Source organism: Oryx dammah, unplaced genomic scaffold (assembly GCF_014754425.2).
Source record: "Oryx dammah isolate SB20612 unplaced genomic scaffold, SCBI_Odam_1.1 HiC_scaffold_10, whole genome shotgun sequence".
Taxonomy (NCBI): domain Eukaryota; kingdom Metazoa; phylum Chordata; class Mammalia; order Artiodactyla; family Bovidae; genus Oryx; species Oryx dammah.
In genome coordinates, this window is record NW_024070194.1 from 77377957 (window position 1) to 77402533 (window position 24577).

General features: G+C 41.9%; 1 protein-coding gene across 1 annotated transcript; it reads right to left on the reverse strand.

Moving 5' to 3' along the window:
* Positions 1–1093: 1093 nt before the first annotated feature.
* BTBD3 (BTB domain containing 3) lies at positions 1094–23741 on the reverse strand. Its single transcript, XM_040248293.1, has 4 exons — positions 9313–23741; positions 8738–8828; positions 8061–8179; positions 1094–5024 (listed from the first exon to the last, which is right to left on the reverse strand). The coding sequence occupies exons 1-4, from the start codon at positions 9651–9653 to the stop codon at positions 3992–3994; spliced, it is 1584 nt and encodes a 527-aa protein (XP_040104227.1). The 5' UTR covers positions 9654–23741; the 3' UTR covers positions 1094–3991.
* Positions 23742–24577: the final 836 nt, after the last annotated feature.

Genomic DNA, 24577 nt, shown 5'->3' on the forward strand with positions numbered 1-24577 from the left:
ATATGCTGAAACGTATTGATTATAAGTTAAAAAGTACAGTCATCTTCTACTGCAGCACCTCAAAGGCACACACAGTCCTCTCTAACACAAGATACTGCAGGTCCCACTTGCTTGTTTTGGCCTCTGAGTTTCATGCTACTTGCTTCCTCAGGAATAATTTTTCTCCTTCCTGTTTTGTTTTTTTGTTTTTTTCTCCTCAACGTTAAGTCCATGGCTTTTGTAGGGAAGTCAGAGTCATTGGGAAGAAAGTGTAATTTCAGTGAAGTGTTGATCCTGAATGTCAACAGTGAAGGGGGATGATTTCCAATTGTCTCAGGATATTGAAAACAAACACGTGGGTTAAGCTTAAAGAGCGCCAGAGAGGAGATAATGGCTAAGATTTTGCCGGATTAAATATCTTTGCAATTCAGGTTGTAATTAAGCTGATGAGAATGGGTATTTCCAGTTCTCTTATTCTATGGAATAATTCCAAAATTCCTTTGAACATGTATGTTATAGAAACTGAACCAAGTACAAGCAAATACACAGGGCTTTACAATAAACTCTATTATAAAAGTAACAAAGTTATAGTGAAAAAACAAAGTTACAGTGAAAAAAATGCATGTATATAAATGTACTTGACATAGGGAATATAATGGAAAACCAGTTGAGGACATAAAATTATATTAATCACTGTCATGTCACATTGATCTTTATTCCTAGATGTAAGCTATTGTAACAGCAGGGATAAGCAGCACTGGCCACACTAACGCTAGATGTGATTTGCCATCAACAGCAGTGAGCTCAGGGAGCTCTACAGGCATGTGAGCAACTAAGCCATCAGAATGCCAGCCAACTACAAAACTCCGCAACTGGAACATAAACGCATCCACTCACTCTCTCGCATCGACTTAACACTCAGGTTTTCAACAATGCAACTGATTAATATTCGTTATTCTATTATTCTTTATCGGATTTTTACTTCTTTAGGGATCAATGATATGTGAGAAACTTAGCAAACAAATGCTCCTGCAAAAACCATCTCTGTAAAAGGTTAAGTGGCACCAAAATGCCAGAATGCGTTTTTTACTACTTTAAGGAACCTACAAAAATGTTAAGGAAGACAAATATATGAACCGGTTTTATTTTATTTGCATTTAACATGATTAAACACATTCATGTGTCTAACAAGATCTGCACTGTTACATTAAAAATACAGTACAATAACATTCAACATGAGGTACTTCATATTTATATATTTTTCCTTCATAAATAATGCTGTAAGCTCCTGAATTCAAGCACTCTAATGCACAACTGGCTAGTGTCTTGAATTAGCAAGCTTATTTAGACACCTTAAAAAAAAAAAGACAGTTCAGTGCAATAATTATGTAGAAATTAGACCATTTACTTAAATACTATATTAAGATATGCTTAAAGAATGTTACATTAGAACTGCTAGCCTAGTTCCCCTTATCCCCAGGATATAAACGACAACAAAGACTGCCAGATACGTGGGGAAAAGCATCTACAGGGCAGTGTTTAATAAAATTGTGTTTATGCATTACAGTTGCCTGCCTTGGCAGAACAATGATTTCTAGGTTTGAAAGCTACAAAATTTGAGATTACCAAAGAAAATAAAGCAAGCACATTAGCCTTAATTCCATGTCACTGAAAATGCAGAAGGGAGAATAGGATTTAAAAGATAACATTTTTTAATTTTAAATACAATCTTCAAATTTATACCACAGCTCTTGGCACCAGCCAATCAGATGACGGATTTTTTTTTTTCTAGCAACAGCAATTATCATAAAATTAAGTTCTTCCATATCCAGTACATAGGATCTCATGGGGCTCTCACCCAGCAGTTTCCCAGCCTCTGGAGGGCAGCTACTAAGAACAAGGTTATCACACTCCCCCCACCTCGAACAACAATCTAGTATAATGAAATTAGTGCTAAAAAGTTTCTTCTCCTCTGGCTTATAAATAAGTGCCTTCCAATCAGATAAATCTATAGTCTACCAAATGCAAGGTAGCTATGAGTTACCGAAATGTTTAACCATAATTTATAAACAAAACCCTTTGTAGAAATATTTTTTTAAATTGAAAACCTACCTCCGTTTCATAGACAGTTTGCCACTACTACTATCTGTTATCTTGCTAATAAGAAATAACTGTTAGATAATTTTGGAAGCTTGTCCTGGGACCACTCATCTGTTAATCACTGGTAACAGCTTCTGACCCTCCATGCTAACAGACATAGGTAAGGGCAAAGACGATTAAAACATTTCTGTAATCCAGTGTTTTTCTCCATCAGGGAAGCTGGCCGAAGCAGCAGCCCACGTCTACAGGAGAGAAGCAGCCCGGAAGCACAGGCAGTCCCCCTTTGCGGGCCGGGTGGGCCCAGCAGGGGGACCCTTCTGTCCCAGCCCTGCTGGCTGGGCAGCAGGAGACAGTTCCTGAGCCGGTGCACAAGCATGCGCACGGGCACCCACGCACACACCCACCCCGGGACTAGCCCCCGCTCCAGAGCCAGCTTCGGGCTCACAGAACAGGAGAAGGAGGTGGCCAGGGACCACACTCTGGGTGGCGGGGAAGCCATCTCAGGATCACACTGGGCAGAAAAGTTGCCCAGAAACACGTGGATACTTCAACTGGGAGTGACCACAGTGTACACCACTAGGGTCACAGGCACTAAGCCAGCACAAGCCTTTGCTGCAGGAGAATGTTTTGATGAGCTTTTCCCTCCTTTGTTTACACTATCCATGGGGAAAAAAAAAAAAAGAGAGAGAGAGAACTGGATGTGATGCTGAGGCAGTGAACATTAAGGTATCATCAAGTTTATCACGCCAGACCACTTTTTTAAAACCCTGCAGGCATATATTGGCTCGTTCAGATGGTCACAGGCCGTAACTAGCAGTCCAGGAATGGGACAGAATCATAATTAACAAAGAAGAGAGAGTGTGGTCAAAGTAGATTAAGCAAAATATACTTCAGATTAAAAAAAAACAAATGCATAAAGTATCTTATTACATTAACATGTGGCACTACAAAACTGTTATTCTATTCATCTGAAGAAATCGTTTGGTCCTCTTTCCATGGGAATGGGGGAATAGGAATTCTATACAGTACAACTTTTGAAAACCAGCAAGTGGCAGGGATCAAAAGCTAAGCAGGGAGAAAAGAGCTTGACTTTTTCAAACTCTGGATTATAACGTGCCATCAATTAAACTATTTGTCATGTGGGACTTTTTCAGGCTTCCTTTTAAGACTATTTTAGTTTCAATTAACAGACCTGCAATTTTTCTCTAGTTGACAATAAAGTTTTGCAATTTAGTTACTTCTAAAAGAAGCCTCTGTACTGGAATTGCCTGTCTTCTAAACTAAAGGAACATAAATCTGTTTGTAGCAAAAGTCGTGATCTAAAACTTCCAATTTCTTGTTTTACCTTCCGTTGACAGCTGCAGTTTAAAAATTTAACATTGTGAATTTAGGATTTAAGAAAACGCAATGTCCAAAAGCAAATGCCCAAAATATTTAAAAGGAAATAAGAAGGTAAAGATGACTACTGTCTACTTTCTAAACTATTACTTATTATCAAGCAAAATATCTTTCAAAATTGTACACTGAGGTTTATCTGTTTGGGGAGAGGGAGGGTTTCCGTTTAAAAATAATTGCTACTGTTACTTTAGACTATTTCTTTCTCTTTGTCAAAATAAAGCCCAAAAGGAAATCTGAGGTGATCCAAAAATCTTAAACTGGGAGGTCAGTGGGGCAGTCGGAAAAGAATGCAAAATCTCCCCGGGTGGATATATGCAACTCTAAGAACCACAAGCCTTGCTAAGAATTTGGCTTTCCGGCATACAGTTAAAAGCTGAGTGCTGCATTTTTTGCCTGTACATAGGGAAAAAGGTTGAAAGAAAGTAGAACCGGCGCACAGCTCCATTTCTTACGAACAGCCCGCGCCGATGGCTGGCTGCGGCCGAGCTGAGTGTGAAGCGGGGAGCCGGCGCGCTCAGGCGTAGAAGATGAGCTCGGGGATCTGGCCGCCCTGCACGCCCGTGCCATTGGTGCTGTCCGACGAGCACTGGAACTGCACGGTGACCTTGCCGCACTGCACCTCCGTCATGCCCTCCTGCCCGAAGTAGCTGAGCTCGTTGCCGTCCAGGATGACGCTGGCCGTGTAGAAGGTGTCCGGCTCGATCTGCACCGGGTACTCGAACCACACAGGGAACGTGCTGCTTGAGCCGTCCGAGAAGTACTTGCTGAGGTTCTGCCCCAGGACCACGCCCTGCCGCTTGAGCTCGATCTTGGCGCTGTACTCGGCCGAGCCGCAGCTGGAGCCGTACAGCCCGAAGCCTGCGATGAAGACCCTCTTGTCCACGGCAAACTGGATGCTGTCGCAGCGGCCCCGGTAGCGCCACTGGTTGCTCCGGTAGGCACAGGACTGGAAGCGGTGGCAGCGCTGTGGCACCAGCCCCTTGCGGGCCTTGCTCACGAACTGCAGCTCGGGCTTCTTGGCCGCCGTGTACCAGAGGAAGATGTCGTTGGTCTCATTCAGAGTCAAGACGCCGGACTGCGCAGCACCGTTGGCGAAATCGTCCAGGGCCATGGTCGGGATGCGGATCAAGTAAAGCGCCTTGCCCAGCACCTTGCGCTTGTTCTCAATGCTCAAAGCCAGATCCTGTCGCTGGCATTCTACCTCAGCCCAGTTGAGAGCGGCCTCGAAGACCACAATTTCTTTGGCATTCAGAGTTTCCCTGCGGAGGATGCTTTCCAGGGTCTGGAAGTCGATGTCGCAGAACCCCTCGGACTTGAGCGCCAGCTCGGCCTGGGCATCGATCACCTCCCAGCAGCGCTGGGTGAGGTCCGGCTCCTCGAACAGGCAGCTCTGGGACAGGAGCACACAGGCGTTCTTGGCGCTCAGGCTGGTCTCCAGGAAATTGACGCAGGCCCTGGCGAGGTGAGGGACGATGTACTTTTTGGCAGCATAAAGAGTGGCCAAGACTGTGTCAGCAGCCAAGTCAATTTCATCACAATAGATGTATCTGCAAGAAAGAGTCCGGCGTGTAAATGGAATTTTCACCAAATGAGCGTGTCCAGCAAGAAAAGATGTAGCTACTTTCAAGTTAGTTCCAAGAAAATCATCTTAAGTGACAGTTATTACAAAAATGATTAGACATTATAACAACATCTGAAATACATTCATAAATCATGAACACTTCAATTTAGTAGAAAGTGTGTATAATTAAAGACATTAACTTCCTGTAATCACTCTAGCCTCTATTTTAAAGCTATGTTCCCTGTCCTCTCAAAGGGGGGAAAAAAATTGATTTGAGAACTGTTTAAGAAAGGACTGAGATCAAAGACAGTTAATATTAGGGAAAAAATAGCAAAATTATATATATATATACACTGAATTATATTTAATTAGAAATAATCCCCATGTTTTAGGAAAAATATATGTATATAGTTTTACTTAATGTTTCTGTGCATTCAGATGGAAACAAATATCTTTAATACTATAATGTTAGCAATGACTGCATCTTGATGCCTTTAATTAAGAATGACTTGGATTTTCCTGAAGCACAAAATAAAATCTGATCTTAAAAAGATATTTTTCAAGTAGTCCAAAGTTCAATGGATTTTTAAGTATGGGCTTCGATGCTTGATGCTATCTCACAGTTAACTTTATGTAGAATCCAATGCAGGCTTTGTATCTGCTTTTTTTTTTTTTAATTCTAAATTCTTTCTTCTCCACACATTCCTTCTACCTTCAGAATTAAAGAATACATTATTTCTAGATATATTTAATTAAAAGACAAATAAAGCCTAAATATGCACTATTTGTGTGCTTCTCTGAAGTGTCTGTATTTCAGGAAACACTTCTTACTGTTTTGGGAGACAGTGGCAATCTCCCAGGATGGTATGTCAAGGTAGGAATCATCTGCTTCTTTCATATTCTATTGTTGACCAAGAGATAAGTCAGTGAGAACTGCGCACAGGTGAAAAATACATATTAATAAACATAGTTTTAAAAAATTTCTAGCTAAGGTGCTTAGCAACTTGCTATTAAGTTTTCCTTAGTGAAACAAGAAATTAGAGGGCTTCTGGAAGAAAATACAAAAAATATAAGGATGGCAATGAGAAAAAGGACCGCAATCACAAATGGAAGCTGCATTTTTGCTCCGAGGAAGCCCTTCCTTGTCTCTGAGAGACTAAAACAGCAACTGGCAAGATGGCAAGACTGCTGGACAAAATACCCGCAGCAGTGATGCCCTGACTGGAGCATGGGGGCCGTAGGAGGACTCTGCAGCACGGTCAGCACTTTGCAGCTCTCACCCTGGAACGGGCAAGTGAACAGTCTTCTCTTCCTTCCTGACAATGCCCTTTTCAGTAGTACTGGTGCTTCACCCACAAGGCAGGGGTGAAGCCAGCCTGGCCCCCGCTCCCCCAGGGGATCATGCAGTGCTGATCCAGCAAGGCATGGCAGTAAACGGCACCTGCTATGCTTCTGATTCTCGCCGCTTTACGTGGGCTGCACGTATAATTTTAAAAGCTGTGTCAAGACATATTCTAGGTAACACATTTATAAGAAAAGATGCTTGTCAAATGATGAATCAAACGGCTTTGGTGAAATGGAACTTTGTGACTAGTACTCGGGCTTTCTAATTATGTACATATTTCTGCAGCAACAGAACACTTTACTTGACTACAGTGATGCCAAAACACCAAACTGGTGTCAGCATTCTCCTCTGCAACAGAAACAATGTCAAATATACAAAGCTAACTTCAAGGGGGGGTTGGGGGGGGGGGAACAGCACACAAAAATTCCTACAGGTAAGACAGGTTTCTGCAAGTAGATCTCTAAGAGATTACAAAAGTCATAAAGTCTCTGTTGGTTGAAACTGGTAGATTAGTTTATGCTGTGGTACTTTACATGCTCATTTGCCTCTAATTTCCCAACCTCTCCCACTGTGAAAGTTCTAAAGAGTAGCAGATGGATTTCAAAACTAGACTATAAATAAAGAATTACAACACTTTAAAGTTCAGGAATTAACTATAATACTTATTTTTCAGTAGGCAGAAAACAATATATATTAACATTTTAACTGTTTGTGGGATTACTGTCCAACTTGATCCAATGAATAATTTTTTATCAACAAACACTGTAATGCATTTCAATGACTCAACATCCCCAACAGCAGCGCATAACCTTGAACTCTGATACACTTTGGTCTGCTAGAATAAGGCTCAACAAAAATCACCTCAACATCACTTAGAATAATCACTGGACTCTAATCACACACGGTAGACTATGACACTCTCCAGCATCAACCCATGTCAGAGAAGAAGATTCTATTTATCTGGTTAACATGTACTAGATTCTGAAAGACTCATGAGATAGAAAACTATTTTTTAAATAAATGTGTACCTTATAACTGTATTTCTGAATGACCAATTAAAGTTTTTCCAAACAAATCCATATAAAACTATAGAAAATTAATCAAATCTTTCAAAACTTTCTCCTTTACTACAAAATGCAAATGATCCTTACCCTTGAGAAATGGTACGTGACTTTATGTGAGGGCATGTTTATGTACATGTGCATCAAGATCAGATAATTAATTTTATATCTGCTGATAGGAAACAATAACTCCTAGAAACCTTTAAAACCTCCTAACTGGTAGAGTTTAAATAATGCATACAACTTCTGGAATTGTGACACCAAAATATAATTTATGTGTTTTTAAAGACTTCACACAGAGAGAACATACTCTATTAGATAATCCTTAACCAGAAAGTTATTTTTAATTATAAGTCATTAAAGATGAAATCACTGTATGCCTCTTGCCCCCAAATCCCATGGCAAGGTGTGATTAGAAACGCCTGCTTCATTCCACATGCTTTCCATGGAAAGACACACAGAAGTTTTCTTTGAAAACATTTATTAGGTAAGGCAGCAGCCTCTTTCTTCATCGGCCTCTCTTTTGTATTACCTGGAAGTTACACTCAACTGTGAAGCCAGCAGAGCACAAACATAGCACAAACAAACTCTTTCCAAACATACGTGTGACGCTTACTTCAGCATGGCGAGGAAAGCAGCAGGGTCGACATCTGGTATACGGATCTCATCTTTGTCCTCGGCAAGTTCTCCGTAAAACATTGCATGGAACACAGAGCTCCCAACAGCTAAAACGTACTGTGGAGAAGGGGAAATCTTATTTCATGCACCAAATTGAAAACATTTTCAGCAAATCATTCCAGAAAAACAACTCTCAAGTGATCAGCTTTAGCGAACACAGAGTACCTAACACCTGCTCTACTGACAAAGCCAAGGTCCAGAGGATCTGGCTGTGAAAGCAAAAGACAGAAGTTCATGCAAACCAGTCTCTGTGCTTCTAGTTATCCAGGCTTTCACAGGTTAATACACAAGGTCCCTCATTATAAAATAAATAAAAGCATATCTAACTGATTTCTAGGAGAAGGGTCAGCATATGACTTTCCAAACCTATCACAACAGCTTCCCATGACTGGGGAGAGAAGAGGGCATGTTTTTGTGGGGGATATAAAGCAGGGTACAAGGAAACAAAGAAAAAAAAATTAAGCATGGCCAGGGCCCTCTGGAGAGGCCGTGCCTGCTCTGTGATGCGGGGAAACCAAGCACTGCCTGCAAGCTGCCCAGCCCCATCCCGGGCTCAGGGAGAGGGTCCCTCTGTGGAGAGCTCAGGGTGAAACCGGTAATGCAGCTGTTGCTTACTTTGTGTCCTGGCAACCGCTGAGTCCCGCCTGGTGGCCCAACCACAAAATGTACATCTGCCATCAGATCATTATTGAACATCACCGCATTTCTATAAACAGAGGCAATTCATTAATTCACAGCATTGTAACACCCCCTCCCCAACATAAAAAACCCAGGGAAGAGTCACAAGATAAACAACCGTTGAGTAACTTCGGGGTAAAACTACAAATACAGGTTCCAACTATACAACTGCATTTGTAATCACTGCAAACACATGGAAGTAACTAAAGTTTAAAAAAAAAAAGTTATCCAAACTTTTTTTTAGACTTAAGGACAAATAAGAGGTTTCTGTCTCCTATAACCCAAAGAAACAACCCTATCACTTAAATGTTACAGCTTAGAAAAACATTTTTATCTAAGAGGAAAACAGCTGTACTGCTCTGGAAAAGATACAAGGCAGTTTTCCATTACCAATAAAGCTGCTGGGAAAAGAGGAAACACAGATTTATGTTAAAATACATTACAGGTTGTGCAAAAGCAGAGACTTCAACACAGGAAAACTTTTCAAGTAAATATGCTGGCCGGGCACTTACCTCTCCCTAATGGTGGGATAGAGCCCCTGCCAGTTCGGGGCGGGAATAAGGTTGTTGTTACTGAGATTCTGCTGGTGGTACTGCTGGACAGCGGTGCTGCTGGAGCTGGCTGGTTTTTTGCGGGGGAATATATCAGCAGCCATCTTCTTCTTCTTCTTAGTCTTCAAGGTAATTATTTCATAACAAACTGGAGGCAACTTGCTGCTGCTGTTGCTGCTGCTACTGCTGCTGCTGCTGGGATTTGTTTTCTTCGAGCTTTTCTTGGACCTGTTCTTTACCGTCTCTGGAAGCATCAAGAAGAAGGTGAGACATTTCATGTTCCTTTCCTTGTCATCTACCATGAGTACAGTAGGTCTCTCTTTATAGCCAGATATCCCAAGTCGGTGCGAGCATCAGGGAAAAGAGGCTAGCACGAGCTGAGATGAAAACAGAAACCAACAAGCTGATATTTTGCTTCTTTTCTCAGGCAGGCAAGGTGACCTTTTTACTATGTTGAATGAGACACTGGTTTTAAGTTTTATCCAGTACTGGGTCTGTTAAATACATCCCCATCATGATTCCTGTTTCTCTTATTTGCTCATAAAAATAACCCAGTTTCTTAGATCACCTGAAAATGCTACACTGAGAGGAGACAACAGGCAGAGAGCCGTGGTGCTTGTTTTCTGAATTAGGTTATCAAGATGTGCTGGAGCTGCGTGAGTCTGCTCAGCCGGCTGAAGTTGTGTGGTGAATGGACCGGAGGAGAGTAGCTATTACAGCCCTGCAGATGGAGTCAGACAGCCAGTGCTCAGAGCCAATAGCTGAAGTCACCAACCATGATTGGACCAAGCCAAACAGTGACACCTATTGTAGCGTGCATAGTTCTGACGTTAAAGGAACAGCAGTTGCATTCTCTTGGCTACTATATGACTGTACATTTAAATAAGATAAACACCTATGAAACATATTTGAAAACAGGAAGAGTTTATGTCCACAGATTTCTCTTCAGCAGACGTTTTATTTCCCCAGTTAAACCAGCAGGATCAATTAACAAACCTTAGGGACTGATATCTACTCTATGTTTCTAGTAAAATCCTTCTGGCAGCATTTAGTTTCTAGTACTTCAAACAAAGCCCTCCATTTTACCGGCTAAAAGGGATTACACATAGAGAAGTCATATTAAACTCATTTATTAACGCTTAATGTAATAAAAGAATGAAATTTTTCTTTTTCCATTTTTAGTCTCTTTTAATGCAAGTTAGAGTCTAGTGCAAAACAGGAGATGAGGTCATGTGTTCATTTTACCTCCCAGGGTTTTCTAGCTCTTATGATGAACTTTGATAGGAGTCCCAGATCACAAAATACTGTTAATTAGACTAAAATGATACCAGCAGGTTTAGCTGCACTGAAAAATAAAACTCATTCTGGATGTAAAAATAAGATTCAAATGAGACCAATCTGGTAATCAGCATTTAAAGGTTACAACTCACTAAAAATATGTGAGATGGGGCCCTGTTCAGAACTTCGAAAAATCCAAACTAAATGGTGTGGTTACATTTAGCTTCATCACAATTTTAAAGAATATAATCCACAAATTCTAACACACATTCATTAACAAGGCTATCCAAAATGATATATGTTCTGATGCTGTGTAGTTGAGATGCAAACAGGTTCCCTCTGCTTTGAATCAGAATACCAACTCCTGTGTGGTTTTCACAGACGTGAATCCTCCAACAGTTTCTCACTTTGCTGAGTAAGGACAGGCCCCACACACGCACAGGTACCTCCAGGGGGCCTGATGAGACAAGCTCTGCACTCTCGCTGCTCCCAAGGGCCCCCTCATCCGCCGCCCCTTCAGAACCACAGCCCAGGGCTGCACCAATGCCATCTGAACAGCCAGTGCCTGACAGCGAGGGTCCGTGAACGGGCCCTTCGGTCCCTGTTCCAACCAACCATCTACAAACAGAGCACACTGGAAACCAGCCTTTAAATCCCTGGGGCCCTGGGTCACTGAAGTCAATCGAGGAGGGCCCTGTTCACTGTCATCACTTTATTCTCAGACCTGTTTACAAAGCCTCTGCAGGACAGACTGTGAGCAGAGAACCACGGTCTTCAGCACAGGTTCTTCATCCCTGGTTCGTACAGACCCTGACGCGCCGCTTTTGTGCTACGTGTACCGCCTTCTCAGTCACAGGGTGAACAGACTTGTGAACAGACACGTGAACATGTGCGCGCGCACACACACGCGCACACACACACACGCATGCACACACACACACACACACACTTCCAATTGCCTGCAAACACACTTCACCACAGAGTGCATGTGTGAGCGAGAACGACAGAGAGGGAGGGAGGGAGCTAAACACATGGAGAAGGGCACGGAGGAGGAGCGAGCGCCTTCCACCAGAGCTGACTTCTCAGAATACAACTAGAGCCAGAGGGTCTCCGCAGGCTCCAGCACCACTGAGCTTCCTGACCACCACCGTCCCAGGAAAGGCTCCACGCCAGGCAGCTCCTTTTGACTGGGGATAATTCCCTGTGTATTTCTAACAAATCTAATAGCTGGCTTTTTAGGTCAGAAGTAATCAATTAGAATGGAAGGGAAACGAAGGCTTTTGAGACAGACTTACCAGCAGCTGGAAGGACAAAATAGAAAAAGTATAATAGGCAGACACAAGCATGTAGTTTTGTGGGTTTTATTCATTTTTTGCATATAGTTCAACAACCTTCACCTGTGCCTACAAAAAGCACTGCTCTTACATGGCTAGAATAAAGGAGAAAGCGCACGTGATAATTTAAGAAAGAAAATTATATAATATTTTAGAAAATGCTCTTTATTTAGAAAATTAAGTTTTGCGGAAGCCTGGAAATGTGTGTTAAATTGGAATCACCTAGAACAGTGCTGCAAAGAGGAGTCTCACCCTTCCTCTCGGATGTGGGGACTGAGGAGCATGGCTGTTTTAAAGATGTGTCTTTCACTGCAAAAACTAATCCAGTTTTTAAAAAACAAGAAAGACATTTTAATTTTTGTAGCCAATTTGGAAAGCCATGAAAATGCTAATAAAACCATGACAAAAGCTTACTGAGAGTTCCCTCTTACCACGATAATGAGGCAGTTAATACACGGCACTTGCGCCTGCACATGTGGTCCAGGGCGCAGCAGCAGCATCTGGGGGGGTGGGGTGGGGGGGGCTGCCAGAAACCACGGTCTTGGCCTGCTTCTGCATCAGAATCTGCGTTTTCAACAAAATCCTCCAAGTCATTTCTATGACATTCAAGTCAGAGAAAAGCTCATACAGATGATTAAGGGAATGCTGTAAGGTCTTCTCAAGGATCGGTATCAACATCTGGGGCCATATATCACATTCAGTTTTCAAATGAATGGATAGATAATTCAAAATAACTTCATTTTGAACCTTCATGTCTTGTTCTGAAATTCTGATTAGCTCCTAAGAGTCAGATTCTATGAGTCAGATGCGCAGACTGAGAGGGCCAATGGGGAGGCCCCCAAATACTTTTCAATACTCAGGAAAAGAAGCTCAAGCCCAAATTATTTTAAAGGGTGATGAAAGAGACAATTACTGGGAAAAATGAAGGATTAAAAAAATGCCAAGTGTGGAACAGATAAACAACTTAATTTTTAAAAATAATCCACTTCACAGTTATAGTTCAAAAAATTAGCACTGTGTGTAGCACAATTAGCAATCAAATAGCCTGGTTCAGTCCTGGTTTTACAAATTAGAGCTCTGTGTGTGTTTATGTGTGCATGTGTGCTGGCAGGGAGAGTGTCTGAACAAATCATTTAGCCTTTAAAGCGCCTACACAGTGAAGAGGTTCATCCAGAATTGATGAGTGTTTCTCAAACTTTATCCTCAATCCACAATAAGAAATCTATTTTTGTCTTCAGACCTAGTACTGACACACATAAACACACAGATCTATACACAAATGAAAACACAGGTTACAAAACTAAACTTATGCTTAGCATGTTATGAAACACTATGCTATTTTCTGTTTCATTCTTTTCTTTTAAATATTGGGTTTGATACAGTCACTTGACTGAAAGACCACAGTTGAAGCAACATTGGTCTAGTTTATTTCTAAGGACTTCTAAGGCTTAACATCCAGGGCTTTTTCCTACCGGGAATTTGGATTAAGAACCACCAGATAAGGAGAAAGACAAGGCTGCAGTAACCTAATGGAGCCCATGAAACCCCTCAAACTGCACACAAAATTGGGAGTTTGCATTTATTTTTTTTGAAAAGAGAAGCCATATCTGTCTTTTAGAATAATTTATGATGCAGAACACCATAAAATGTTATGGAAATCTCAGATTAATTTGAATAGTCAAAATATTCATCATATCACTTTGATTTTCTGCTTTTATTTCTATAGTTTATTTATTAAACACAAATAATGGCTTCTTTCCTTCCCTTGAAATTAACTTCAAATAGTTAAAACCCCCTCTATTGAATCTGTAACCCAGAAACACCACCCACTGGGTTGAAGAATAAAGAATACCAGCCTGGTATCTACCCTCAAATTTCACCTCTAAAATTTCTTTCTGTCTAGCGTATCACTTGTTCCTACATGTCCTGAATTTTCAAAGCTGTTATGAGACATGGTTAATTTGCCCTAATAAAGTGAATAAACAGGTCAAGTCAAGAAGCCCGTCAATTTTTATGAAAGTATTCTCAACACACAGCATGCTGATCGTGCCGTGTAGCAGGTGCTGGGTATGCGAGGGTGACCAAGATCAGAAGCCAAGCTTAGAAGGTTAGCTAACAGCAGCGGGTTTCAGATAGTTTTATAACTGCTGGAAAGTTCAATCACTTCTATCTCTTTCCATCCAACTCCCAGTAATAATAAAACTATGAACAGGATTTAAACTCACTTAGTTCATCTTCCTTACCACTGGAAGGTTTGCCAGACACCCTACCTTCATATCCCTTGAACTGCAAGGAGTCCCTTGGAAAACAAGGAGCTCAAACCAGTCAATCTTAAAGGAAATCAGTTCTGAATATTCACTGGGAGGACTGATGCTGAAGCTGAAACTTTAAAACTTTGGTCACCTCACGCAAAGAACTGACTCACTGGAAAAGATCCTGATGCTGGCAAAGACTGAAGGCAGGAGGAGAAGGGGACAACAGAGGATGAGATGGCTGGATGGCATCACTGACTCGATGGACATGAGTTTGAGAAAGCTCCAGGAACTGGTGATGGACAGGGAAGCCTGGCGCACTGCTTCCACGGGGTACGCAAAGAGTCGGACGCAACTGAGCGACTGCACTGAACTACCTTTATATAGGAGAATCTAGTTTATTCAGTTTGGGGACTGGAGTAAGGTTTGGAACTAAAAAGATGAGAGCAATGATTTACTGCAACTCTGTCCCAAAGATAAGGTAAGCAGGGGGTCCAGAAGATTAAGGGATTTGAGAAAACTCCACAGTGAGGTTGTGGGCAATGTCTGGACTAGGGTGCAGATTCCCTGAGTGCTTTTTCAACTGTGTCTGTTCTACTCACTCTAATTTTCACCCACAGTAATCACCCCACATCCTTATGTAATGCTTTAGCTTTGTATTTCCAATCTACTTTAAAAGAAAACTACAGGTCCAAATTTACAGCTATGAAAACCATGAATATACACATACTCTCTGCCCTGCAGGAAGAAACTGCTAGACAAATGTGAAGCCCCTTTCTGGAAAGAAACGGAGAGGATCTGTAACAGGAAGGAACCCAGGAGCACAGCAGTCATGGGGAGGCAGTAACAGAACAGGCTCTCCAACAAAATGAAAATTAGAAAACCAGCCATTCACGGTTAGCACCAACAAATCCTATGTCAACAACTAACAGCACTGGTAACTCTTGTTTAACTTGCTCTAAGCCTGCACTCCTGCCTGGACTTGTATTTGGTTTACTGCAAGACCTAAATAGCTACAGCAGGGAAGGTGACTGAAGTTTAAAGAAGGCAGGCTGGGCACTTCCAGGACCTAACAGAGAAGAGCAATGTAATCTGATACATTACGATGGAACAGTGTTTTGGTTTTGCTTATTTTTCTCTTCAATACTGAGCAAAAGTTATGCCTGTGATTTTCCCCTCCTGTGATTTTGGAGGGGAAAAAATACATATATAAGTGACAAAATGTTGACAGTTCCTAAAGATAGCAGCAGCTGCTGGAAAACAAGACTATATGTATGCTAAATTTGGAAATAAATATTGAGTCAAGCATTGGCAACACAGTATAGTTAAGCGCCAATAATACATGACCTTAGGGTTACTCAGAATCTGTGAGCCTCATTCTCCTAGTCTGTCAAATGGGGTGATTACACTCAGCTCACTCCTTTCAGGATGAAAGGCAAGATTATAGGTCTGTGAAAGCATTTTGATAAAAGCTGAGAACACTCTGCAAAGGTAAATTTCCACTATTAGCAACAATGGTACCCAAAGCAGGGAACATCTGTGATACAATCTTCCAAAACACAAACACCCAAAGATTCATCTGGCTCCCTGCCCTCCTCATCTTCCTGCTTTACAGCATGGACATTTCATCCATCAGCAGGCTCGTTCGGCCCCACCGAGCTGGCCCCGGGCTGCTGCGCCTCTCCTTCCGAAGCTGCAGGTGAGGCTCAATCAGGATGTCTGTGGTGCACTGTGATCAGGCCCCACCCAAGGCTCGACTGTGCCCCTGGAAGACACACTCCAGGCTGAGTGTCCCGGACTTCAAGACTACCTACTGTCAGATGCCCAGCTGTGCCCTCCTCCTGAGAGAGCCCAAAGCAGCAGGCAGTCCAGAGCCACTCAGCAATGTCCACAGCAGCAACTCAGTTTGGCCTCTCAACAATGACCTGACGTGAATTCCAGCACCAAGTATGATGAAGCTAAGACAAACCTTTGGGCAAGGCATGCCTCCGTGTGGCTGGAGGGAGGACGCTCATGGGCTGTTTCACTGCATTTTCTTTGTGTCATTTCCTCCTCACCAAATCCCATTCAACCTTAAACTGTACGTTACATTTGGGTAAACTGTCCAAAGGCAGAATGTGACAATTCTGTGAAGGCAAGAACAATGATTCTTTTAAAATTTCATTTAACAGTTAACACGACATTTGATGATTATAGCTGTGTCTGGGTGTACTTTGGACTATTAACTCATCTAAATGCCAAATCATTCTCTATCATATGTTAAATGAGGTGATCCTGAAAAACACCATATAAAATATATCATACAAGATACTCTAATGATAGATATTTAAAAGACTACTGCTATGATCTCTTTTGTAAAGTTTAAGATACTTTAGTACACCCACCAGGTAATCAATTGCTAATTTACATGTACTCTGGGTGATCTCATATTAAGTTTCCTCATGTGTAAAACTGCTGACTACATAATCTCTTATCTAGATTTCTAGAATTAAAGAATCTGTATAATGTTTGGCAGAAATAATGATTTATTTAATATAGTCTTCTTTATCTTTTAATATTATGATTATGATCAAACCCACCTAAAACTCTATGTATGTATTATATAGACATGTATTACAATTTACTGATTGTAAGATTCCTTTTTCTCTCACCGCCCCCCGCAACATTTTAACATCTCTGAAATTGGGTTGAATCTTATAATCGATGGTAAGCTCCTCCACTTTCTTGTTGGTACATAAAGGCATACCTCACAACTGATGGCTCCTTACAGTCAGTGAAATAAAGTAAAAGATACATAATTCAAAAGGAAAAAGAAAAAAAAGGGCTCTCTTCTTTAGGTTGGCTGATTATTCTGCTAACCAGGTAACATGACGGCTCAGAATTCTGGCTGAACTACATCAGAATAATCGAGCTTTCATTAAGTAGTTATTTGATAAAGTATTAATATATAATCGAAATTCTCAACTAACACTACTACTGTTGACAACCGACGACACGGTAAAGCTTATTTTGGATAAACTAAAGCCCGGCCTCAGGAGGTCTCTTCTGAGAAGGCCCAAGGCGGGGGCTGCTCTGACCCCAAAGGAGACATTAATCCCATCGAAGACACCAAAAGGGAAGGCCCTGCCCACCACAGCTGCAGCTTTCTCCAGGTCTGCTGTTGGCTTTAGTTGACAGAGGATGAAAATAATGTTTTAGTCAAAAGATAAAAAGTTTTTCCTATTTTTTTTATTTTAGCTAGTGTGTGTGTGTGTGTGTGTGTGTGTGTGTGTATATATATATATGTTTTCTGATATTTGGAAGATAATAACCAAAAATATCTCCATAATTAGATCATTAAAATTCAAAGGCCTCTTCACTTATGCACTTAACTAAAGAATGTGTGGCTTTATCAGATGAAGTCACCCTTTCCCGGAGGGCACATGGAACGGGAAGAAGAAATCCCAACAGCCTTCAAACCAGGTGTTCCGTATCAGTTCTGACTGTTAACAGGGTGGGGGCATGCATGCTCAGTCGTGCGCGACTCTTTGTGACCCTATGGATTGTAGCCCGTCAGGGTCCTCTGGCCATGGGATCTCCCAGGCAAGAATACTGGCGTGGGTTGACATTTCCTTCTCCAGAGGGTCTTCCCGAGCCAGGGATCACCCCTGAATCTCTTACCTCTCCTGCGTTGGCAGGCGGGTTCGTTACTACTGGCGCCACCTGGGAAGGCCTCTTACCAGGGTAGGTGTCGCAAACCAACTTCCCCAACCTCCACAAGGTAGGGAAAATGCTCTGCAAGATAAAATAAGACCCCCAGATACTAGTCACATCACCGTGTGTGTTTGCCCTAAGTCACTCAGTGACACTCAGAAAGGAGCACTGCTCTGGTGGCTCACAAGGCAAAGCGTCTGCCTCCGACGCGGGAGACCTGGGTTCAATCCCTGGGTGGGGAAGATCTCCTGGAGAAGGCAATGGCACCCCACTCCAGTGTTCCTGCCTGCAGAATCCCACGGACAGAGGAGCCTGGTGGGCTACAGTCCATGGGGCCGCAAAGAGTCGGACTCGACAGAGCGATTTCACTTCACTTCTCCTCTCCGGCAGAGCTTCCCTGGTGGCTCAGCGGTCAAGAGTCCGCCTGCCAGTGCAGGAGATGTAGGTTCAACCCCTGGGTCAGGAAGGTCCCCTGGAGCAGGCAAGAGCGGACCCGGTACTCCTGCCTGGGGAACCCCGTGGCCAGAGGAGCCTGCCGAGCTGCAGTTCATGGGGTGGCAAAAGAGCTGGACACGACTTAGCAACTAAACACCAGCAGCACCAGCAGCACAGCTCTGCTCCCTCAGCGCACTGCACTGCCCACAGCACCTGCAGGAATGATATGTACTACCTGAAACATTTCTGCCACTGTAAAAACAGGGGGATACTCTTGGTAAAGGCAAGGCCAGATTAAAGAAAAAAAATTCATTTCCTGTGAGGCAAAGCCACACAGAGAGACTAGTCACCAGTTTTGTGTTTTGACCATCACCACACATGTCCACAAGGGCCTCAATTAATTACTAGTTAATGAAATGCCTTCCTTCATTTTTATAATGTATGTGACTAGAATGAAATATAGTTATTTTAGGCAAACAATACAAGATCTAAAAATAAGAGATGTGCTACACAGAGAGAAACCATGCTACAGGAAAACACAAACACATCTTAAATTACCAGGCATCTTCACGCCCAACTTTTAACCTATCTTTTCTGGAGTGGACACCACCAAATGAAAATGAAAAAACGCACATATATTTCTATACTGAGTCACAAAAATATCTTCTAACAAATAATCCAAGTAGGATTAGAAGCCTGTGACAGAGGGTTATTATAGAAACCAGCTTCTGGCAAAAACTCAAAGTAAAATCTGTTTCTGCTTTAAATCCAGATAAAAAAAATATGTTTTATGCTACTTTTAATTAGCTTTAAAGTCTACAATTCCCCCACGATATTTTGAAGGACACAATATAAAGGCACACTGACTGTAAATGTTGGCATAACCTTAACTTTATCAACAACAAGTAACATTCAGAGACAGCCACCATTTGCTGCAGGAATAATCTTTTGGCACCACTGAAGAGCCCCTTGTTGCTTGCATCTCTCACGCTGTTCTAATCAGAATTAAAGTTGAGGGGTTTCTGTACTTCATTTCATTGCATGTGTCAGAACTAAGAAAATAAGGTGTTTCAAACAAAAATTCCATTCTAATGATATGTTCAGCAAGTTTTTTTTTAATTAGAAGCTACTCTGTAAGTAGGTCAATACTTGAACTGCCCAGAGATATAGAATAAAATAACTGCTTGTAAAACAATGCTCAAGTAAGCCTCACTTAGAAAGTCAAGACTATTCATGAAAATATGTACTCAAATTTGGGTCTCCCCAGTCTCTGCACCACATAAAAATAGGCAGAGTATTTACATGTGCACCTTAACTACAATGAGCAAATTAAAAGCATTCAAGTCAAAATACATCTTCAAAAAGTAGCAACTTAACTGTTAGTACCTCAAATTTTTGGCTTGGGTTTTTTTTTTTTTAGTTAACACTCAGAGAGGCAACCATTTCATCACAGTCAAGAACTACATGGACTCATACAAGAGCCACTGTTATGATGATGACTGGAACCAAACCATGGCAGAGCTGACAGTCTCTGAAAAGGGTGATCAAATTTACAAGAGCCAGGCCTCCGCATAAGCACTCACTAGCCAGCTGTAGGGTCGCCGCGATCCACTGAGTGTTCAGTACAGGAGACCTGGCCAAGATCAGTATTTCTTTAATGCAACACTATTCCAAAGAGTTTAAAATATGGCATAAAAAGGAAATGAAAAGTGATATCTAAGTAGCACATGGCCAGGTCTTAACCAACTGCTCTGGGCTGCTCTTCCTAAAGAGGTCATCACGGGAAGAAGGGTGGCCTGTCTTCGTATCAGCATGCTAGAAGTGCGCACCAAGCACCTATCCAGAAAAAAAATAAATAAAAGAAATCCTGCCTCACCTTTCTCAGTGAGGGGAAGCCACAGTTTGCAGTGCATTCTGGATCTCCACGACCTGCCTCCAAGTCCTGTGACCTGTCCTCTTCACTGACTCCCTTTACAAACAAGACTGTTCTCGAACTGAAATGAGCCTGCTGCTTTCTGCCGTCCTCACTGTTAGAAGCCGTCCGTCCTTCACACTGCAGTCCTGAGACACCTCGACAGGGAGGGTCTCCGGGCCTCCCCAAGGCGCAATGCCTCACGTTTCACCTGCCTCAGGAGGTCTGACCAGGTGAGTTCTCCAAGGGCCTCCCAGCAAGACCCAAAGGCACCACTCCCACAGCCGGCTTCCAGCTGCTCTACAGCAGCAAAGAGCGAGTGCACACTTCTCAATCCACCTGGAACCCTGGACTGCCTCGGGGAGTGCAACTGGCCCTGGGCTGAGGCGGAGGGCGGAGAAGCCTCTAGCTTTCTGAGACGCAGGTTCACAGAAGAGACACCGGTAAAGAACCGAGCCATCTGGGCAACAGTGTCCTGAGGCTTGCTGAACATGTCTGAGCACAAACACAGCTTTATAACCCTGCATCCACCGAGCATCTAGTCCAACTGAAAATATTACAGCTCAACTTAAAGCAAGTCCCCACATGCGCTCAGACCACGACTTTGCTTCATTACCAACTAAAACTTGCTGGAAGACAGATCTTCACACACTCAGAGAGAAGTGTGGGCTAATGAGGAGCAAGACTCCGTTACCGGGACAAAGCTGCCTTTATCAACTGGTCTCAGCTCATGGTCTAGCATATTTATTCATAGCACCAGTAGAGAATTTTAGTGATTTAATGAACTAGGAAGGATAATAAATTCTCAGCGACTCACATGAAAGGAGGAAAGCAGTCATATGAATAATCTTAAAAAATGGGTAATTAAAAAGACGTTTATATGTGGCTTTGAAATGTGTTTCATTTGTACTTAACGCTGAATGGGTGAATTTCCACTACATTAGACACACCCAATCTTCAAACAAAGTAATAAAACAGGCTTGTGTGTTTAGGGCTGAGTATATGAATAGTCTGGAAACTTACCCCCATCCTGCAAACAAGCCACACAGCTAGGGACGGGCAATGTCACATTTCAGATTACTGCACAGCATAGGCACAAGCAGAAAAACTCACTTCTTAACATGTGTGTGTCTCCATAAAAACATTCTACTGTAAAGAACTGGAGTGTTAAGTAATCACGTGTTTGTTTTTTTTCCCCCAAAATAAAGAATTCTCAACTTCAGTTTACATACTATCTGACATTACTGGAGTAAGCATTAACAGAAATGATCCCATCAACAGTGGAGGAGCTGAACAGCCTAGCCATGGCTGCAGGCTCTTGCTGGTGTGTTTATTCCAGTCTTACCAACAGCAGTGATTTTTAAAATCATTAGTAGGGTTAAACTGCTAAGAAGTAATGGCTTGAATTGTGCACTGGCAAAAAATATAGCTTGAATTTCTAAATAACAAGTTCAACTGGCTGGAAGAACACATTTTTTTCGAAGGTGGGATGAAGTGAACACACTGTTTTGCATCTGTTGGTTAAAGTGTCTGTGTTTTAACATATTAAGTATTTTAAGCAGGTCTGAATTGCACTGGTTCAGAAGGTAATTGACATAGGTACTGAAGCCCTCTGAAACCGCCTTGTGACACCAGTGATGGTGACGCGTGACCAAAAGCCCTGCCTTCTGCCCCAAACGGAAAAGGGGGCTTCAAATACACAAGGATTGGTCTACTACCAGGCTCGGGGACTCTTTTCCCTTTTCACAGCTGAAGTTGCTGGTTCCTAAACCTGGATGGTCACTCCAGTGGACCCTCAGCAGCCAGAGTGAACATCACTGAAAGGCATGTCAAGGGGTCTTGACTTCCCCATGCCTCCCCAACTCATACTTGGAGGACTTGGGGGACTTAGGAACCATGATGAAACAGCTTGTGTGAAGGCAGATTAGCTACTGTGTGTTCTTTTGCCATAATCAATGGACTATCTCACCGGGAATCTTCGGGAGATCCAGCAGTAAATACTTTTGATTTTATTAAATCTCAACCCTTGAGTATACATTTTCTTAACATTTTATGTGATGAAATGGAAAGTATGCTTAAAGCATTTCTGGTGAAACTGAAACAGAATGGTTGGCATGGGAAAAAAAAAAAAAAATTCTGTGAGAGCTGAACCAGCCACTTATTTCATGGAACACCAATGCACTTGAGAAAATATGCAAAATATGCTTATTCACACTTAGGTATTTAGAAGACATTTCTTAAAAATGAATGCAATGAGCTATTTACTGCAAACGAAAAAATTCAAACCTTAAAACAAAAGTTGGGATTTTGCAATTCTTGATTATACCACTATGAGCTTGATAGCTTCCCAAGACTGTCACAGACTTCTTAAAGACCACTTCTGATTAACGGTTAGTGACGTTAGGTTTTTAACATTGTATAAAGAAACATGTCAACATTTTAAAGATTCGCATAACTCAGTGAACCAATATTTTCTAATAGTACTGCAATTACATTAAAGAATCATGCATGTTGGTAAAAGGTTCATTCAAAGTACACAACAGACCAGTGGATTTTAGTATAAGAGGAATACAGAAAGTTCACTGATGATTTCATCAGTTGATTCCACACAGCAATCAACTTTTAAGAAATTATCATTCAAATTTCAATGCGGTATCAGAGAATATCCACAATTATCTCAAAAGACGATTAAGATGCTCAGCTGCTGTGTGAGGCCATATTTTCTTCATAAGCTTCAATCAAAACATTTATTTCTAAACAAATATTTAAATTTTTTGTTTTCATTTCTATTTCAGTAAATATTACATGAACAAAAGCTCGCTGGGTTTCTTGAAATATTCAAAAGTATAAGAATCCTGAAGTCAAAAAGTAGAAGAACCATTGATGCCCACTTGACATAAGGAGTTTGGATTTTACTCTAAGTGTAATTGTGGTAAGCTATTAGCAGTGAAGATTCCTAAAAAAAAAAAAAAAACAACTTTAAGTGATCAGGGCCAGGGTTTTACACATAGCTGTTTTTTGGTTCTACTCTTTCAGAAAATAATAATTCCCAGAGTATAATTCTCAACTATTAGGTAGACAGAACGGAAGACACGAGAAAATGACAATCTCTGTCACAAAAAATTAACAGCAGTCATGGAGGTAATATTCCATGTTTTATTACATTGCTTCGCATCTTAACTTTGTCCCATCCTCAGAAAATTCAAATGCAAGCTGCAAGATTTAGACATATTCTTCAAAGATCTTAAGAAAAAAAATTTAAATGAGCTTTGAATAGACTATTGTCTCTAGTAGTGTCACATAAACCAGCAAGAAAGCAGCAAGTTTCTCTGACAGCTTGCTCTCTGCTACGGGAAAATGAGAAGTAGTAACTTCTGCAAGGTAAGCATGGTTGCCAACATTTAGGAGAATTTGTTCACATTTGCCTTCATTTAGAGATACATTTGCCTGGAGAATCCCAGGGACAGGGGAGCCTGGTGGGCTGCCTTCTACGGGGTCGCACAGAGTCGGACACGACTTAGCAGCAGCAGCAGAGATACATTAGATAGAAACTGCCTCCTCTTCCAACACACCATTTTAATTGTGGTTTATGCAGTATCAAAATATTCCTCTAAATAACTGAAAACAGTGTGATGGAAATAAAGTTTAGGTTAGGACTCTGCAGAAGTCCAAACAAAGGGAATACATCTACCAGCTGTGACTTTTCATTTAAAAACTGCCTTTTCTTAAAGAGCTGGTGTTCACTTTCTCAAAAGATTTTAGAGGTTGTGTAGGTAGGTTTGATTCTCCTACCTACCTTACATTCAGTAATTATTATCAAAGAAAGACTATAAAATCAAAATACAGATTGATCTGATCTCAAGAATATGATTTTCCTATAGCCCAATCCAAACACCATTAAGTTTAGACATCTCTAACTGACACCCTCCTGATCGAGTACATCGCGATCTGGTGAGGATTTTGAGAATGTGATGGGAGCTGTGTGCTGCCCTGGAGTCCAGGCCCAACTCTGGCATTTTGAGGCATCCTTCCTGGCAAGGACAGGGGAAAGCAGCTAACAACATAGCTCAGTCTCGCGTACACATAGGCTGATCCCACAGTCCCAAAGAAGACTTGTTCAATAGTGTGACATTAACTAGAAAATCTACTCATTCCCATAAATGCTTTCTCCAACGTTTACTAGTATGTGTTGAAATCCTCCAGCGGAGGGGTGGGGTGTCGGCCGCCAGAGACCCGCTCCTGCAGCCAGGCCAGCTTCTAGCTCCTCAGCTCATCTCCTGAGGCTGCAGGAGGGGTGAGGGAAGAGACGGGAAAGCGGGGCG

Bases quoted from the DNA above. Each gene is read 5' to 3' on its own strand.
- BTBD3 (XM_040248293.1), bottom strand. From the start codon at position 9,653: ATGGTAGATGACAAGGAAAGGAACATGAAATGTCTCACCTTCTTCTTG. The intron at 8,829-9,312 runs GTAAGTGCCCGG...CTCTGTTTATAG, and splicing joins TATCCCACCATTAGGGAGAG to AAATGCGGTGATGTTCAATA. The intron at 5,025-8,060 runs GTAAGCGTCACA...TCTTTCTTGCAG, and splicing joins GCTTTCCTCGCCATGCTGAA to ATACATCTATTGTGATGAAA.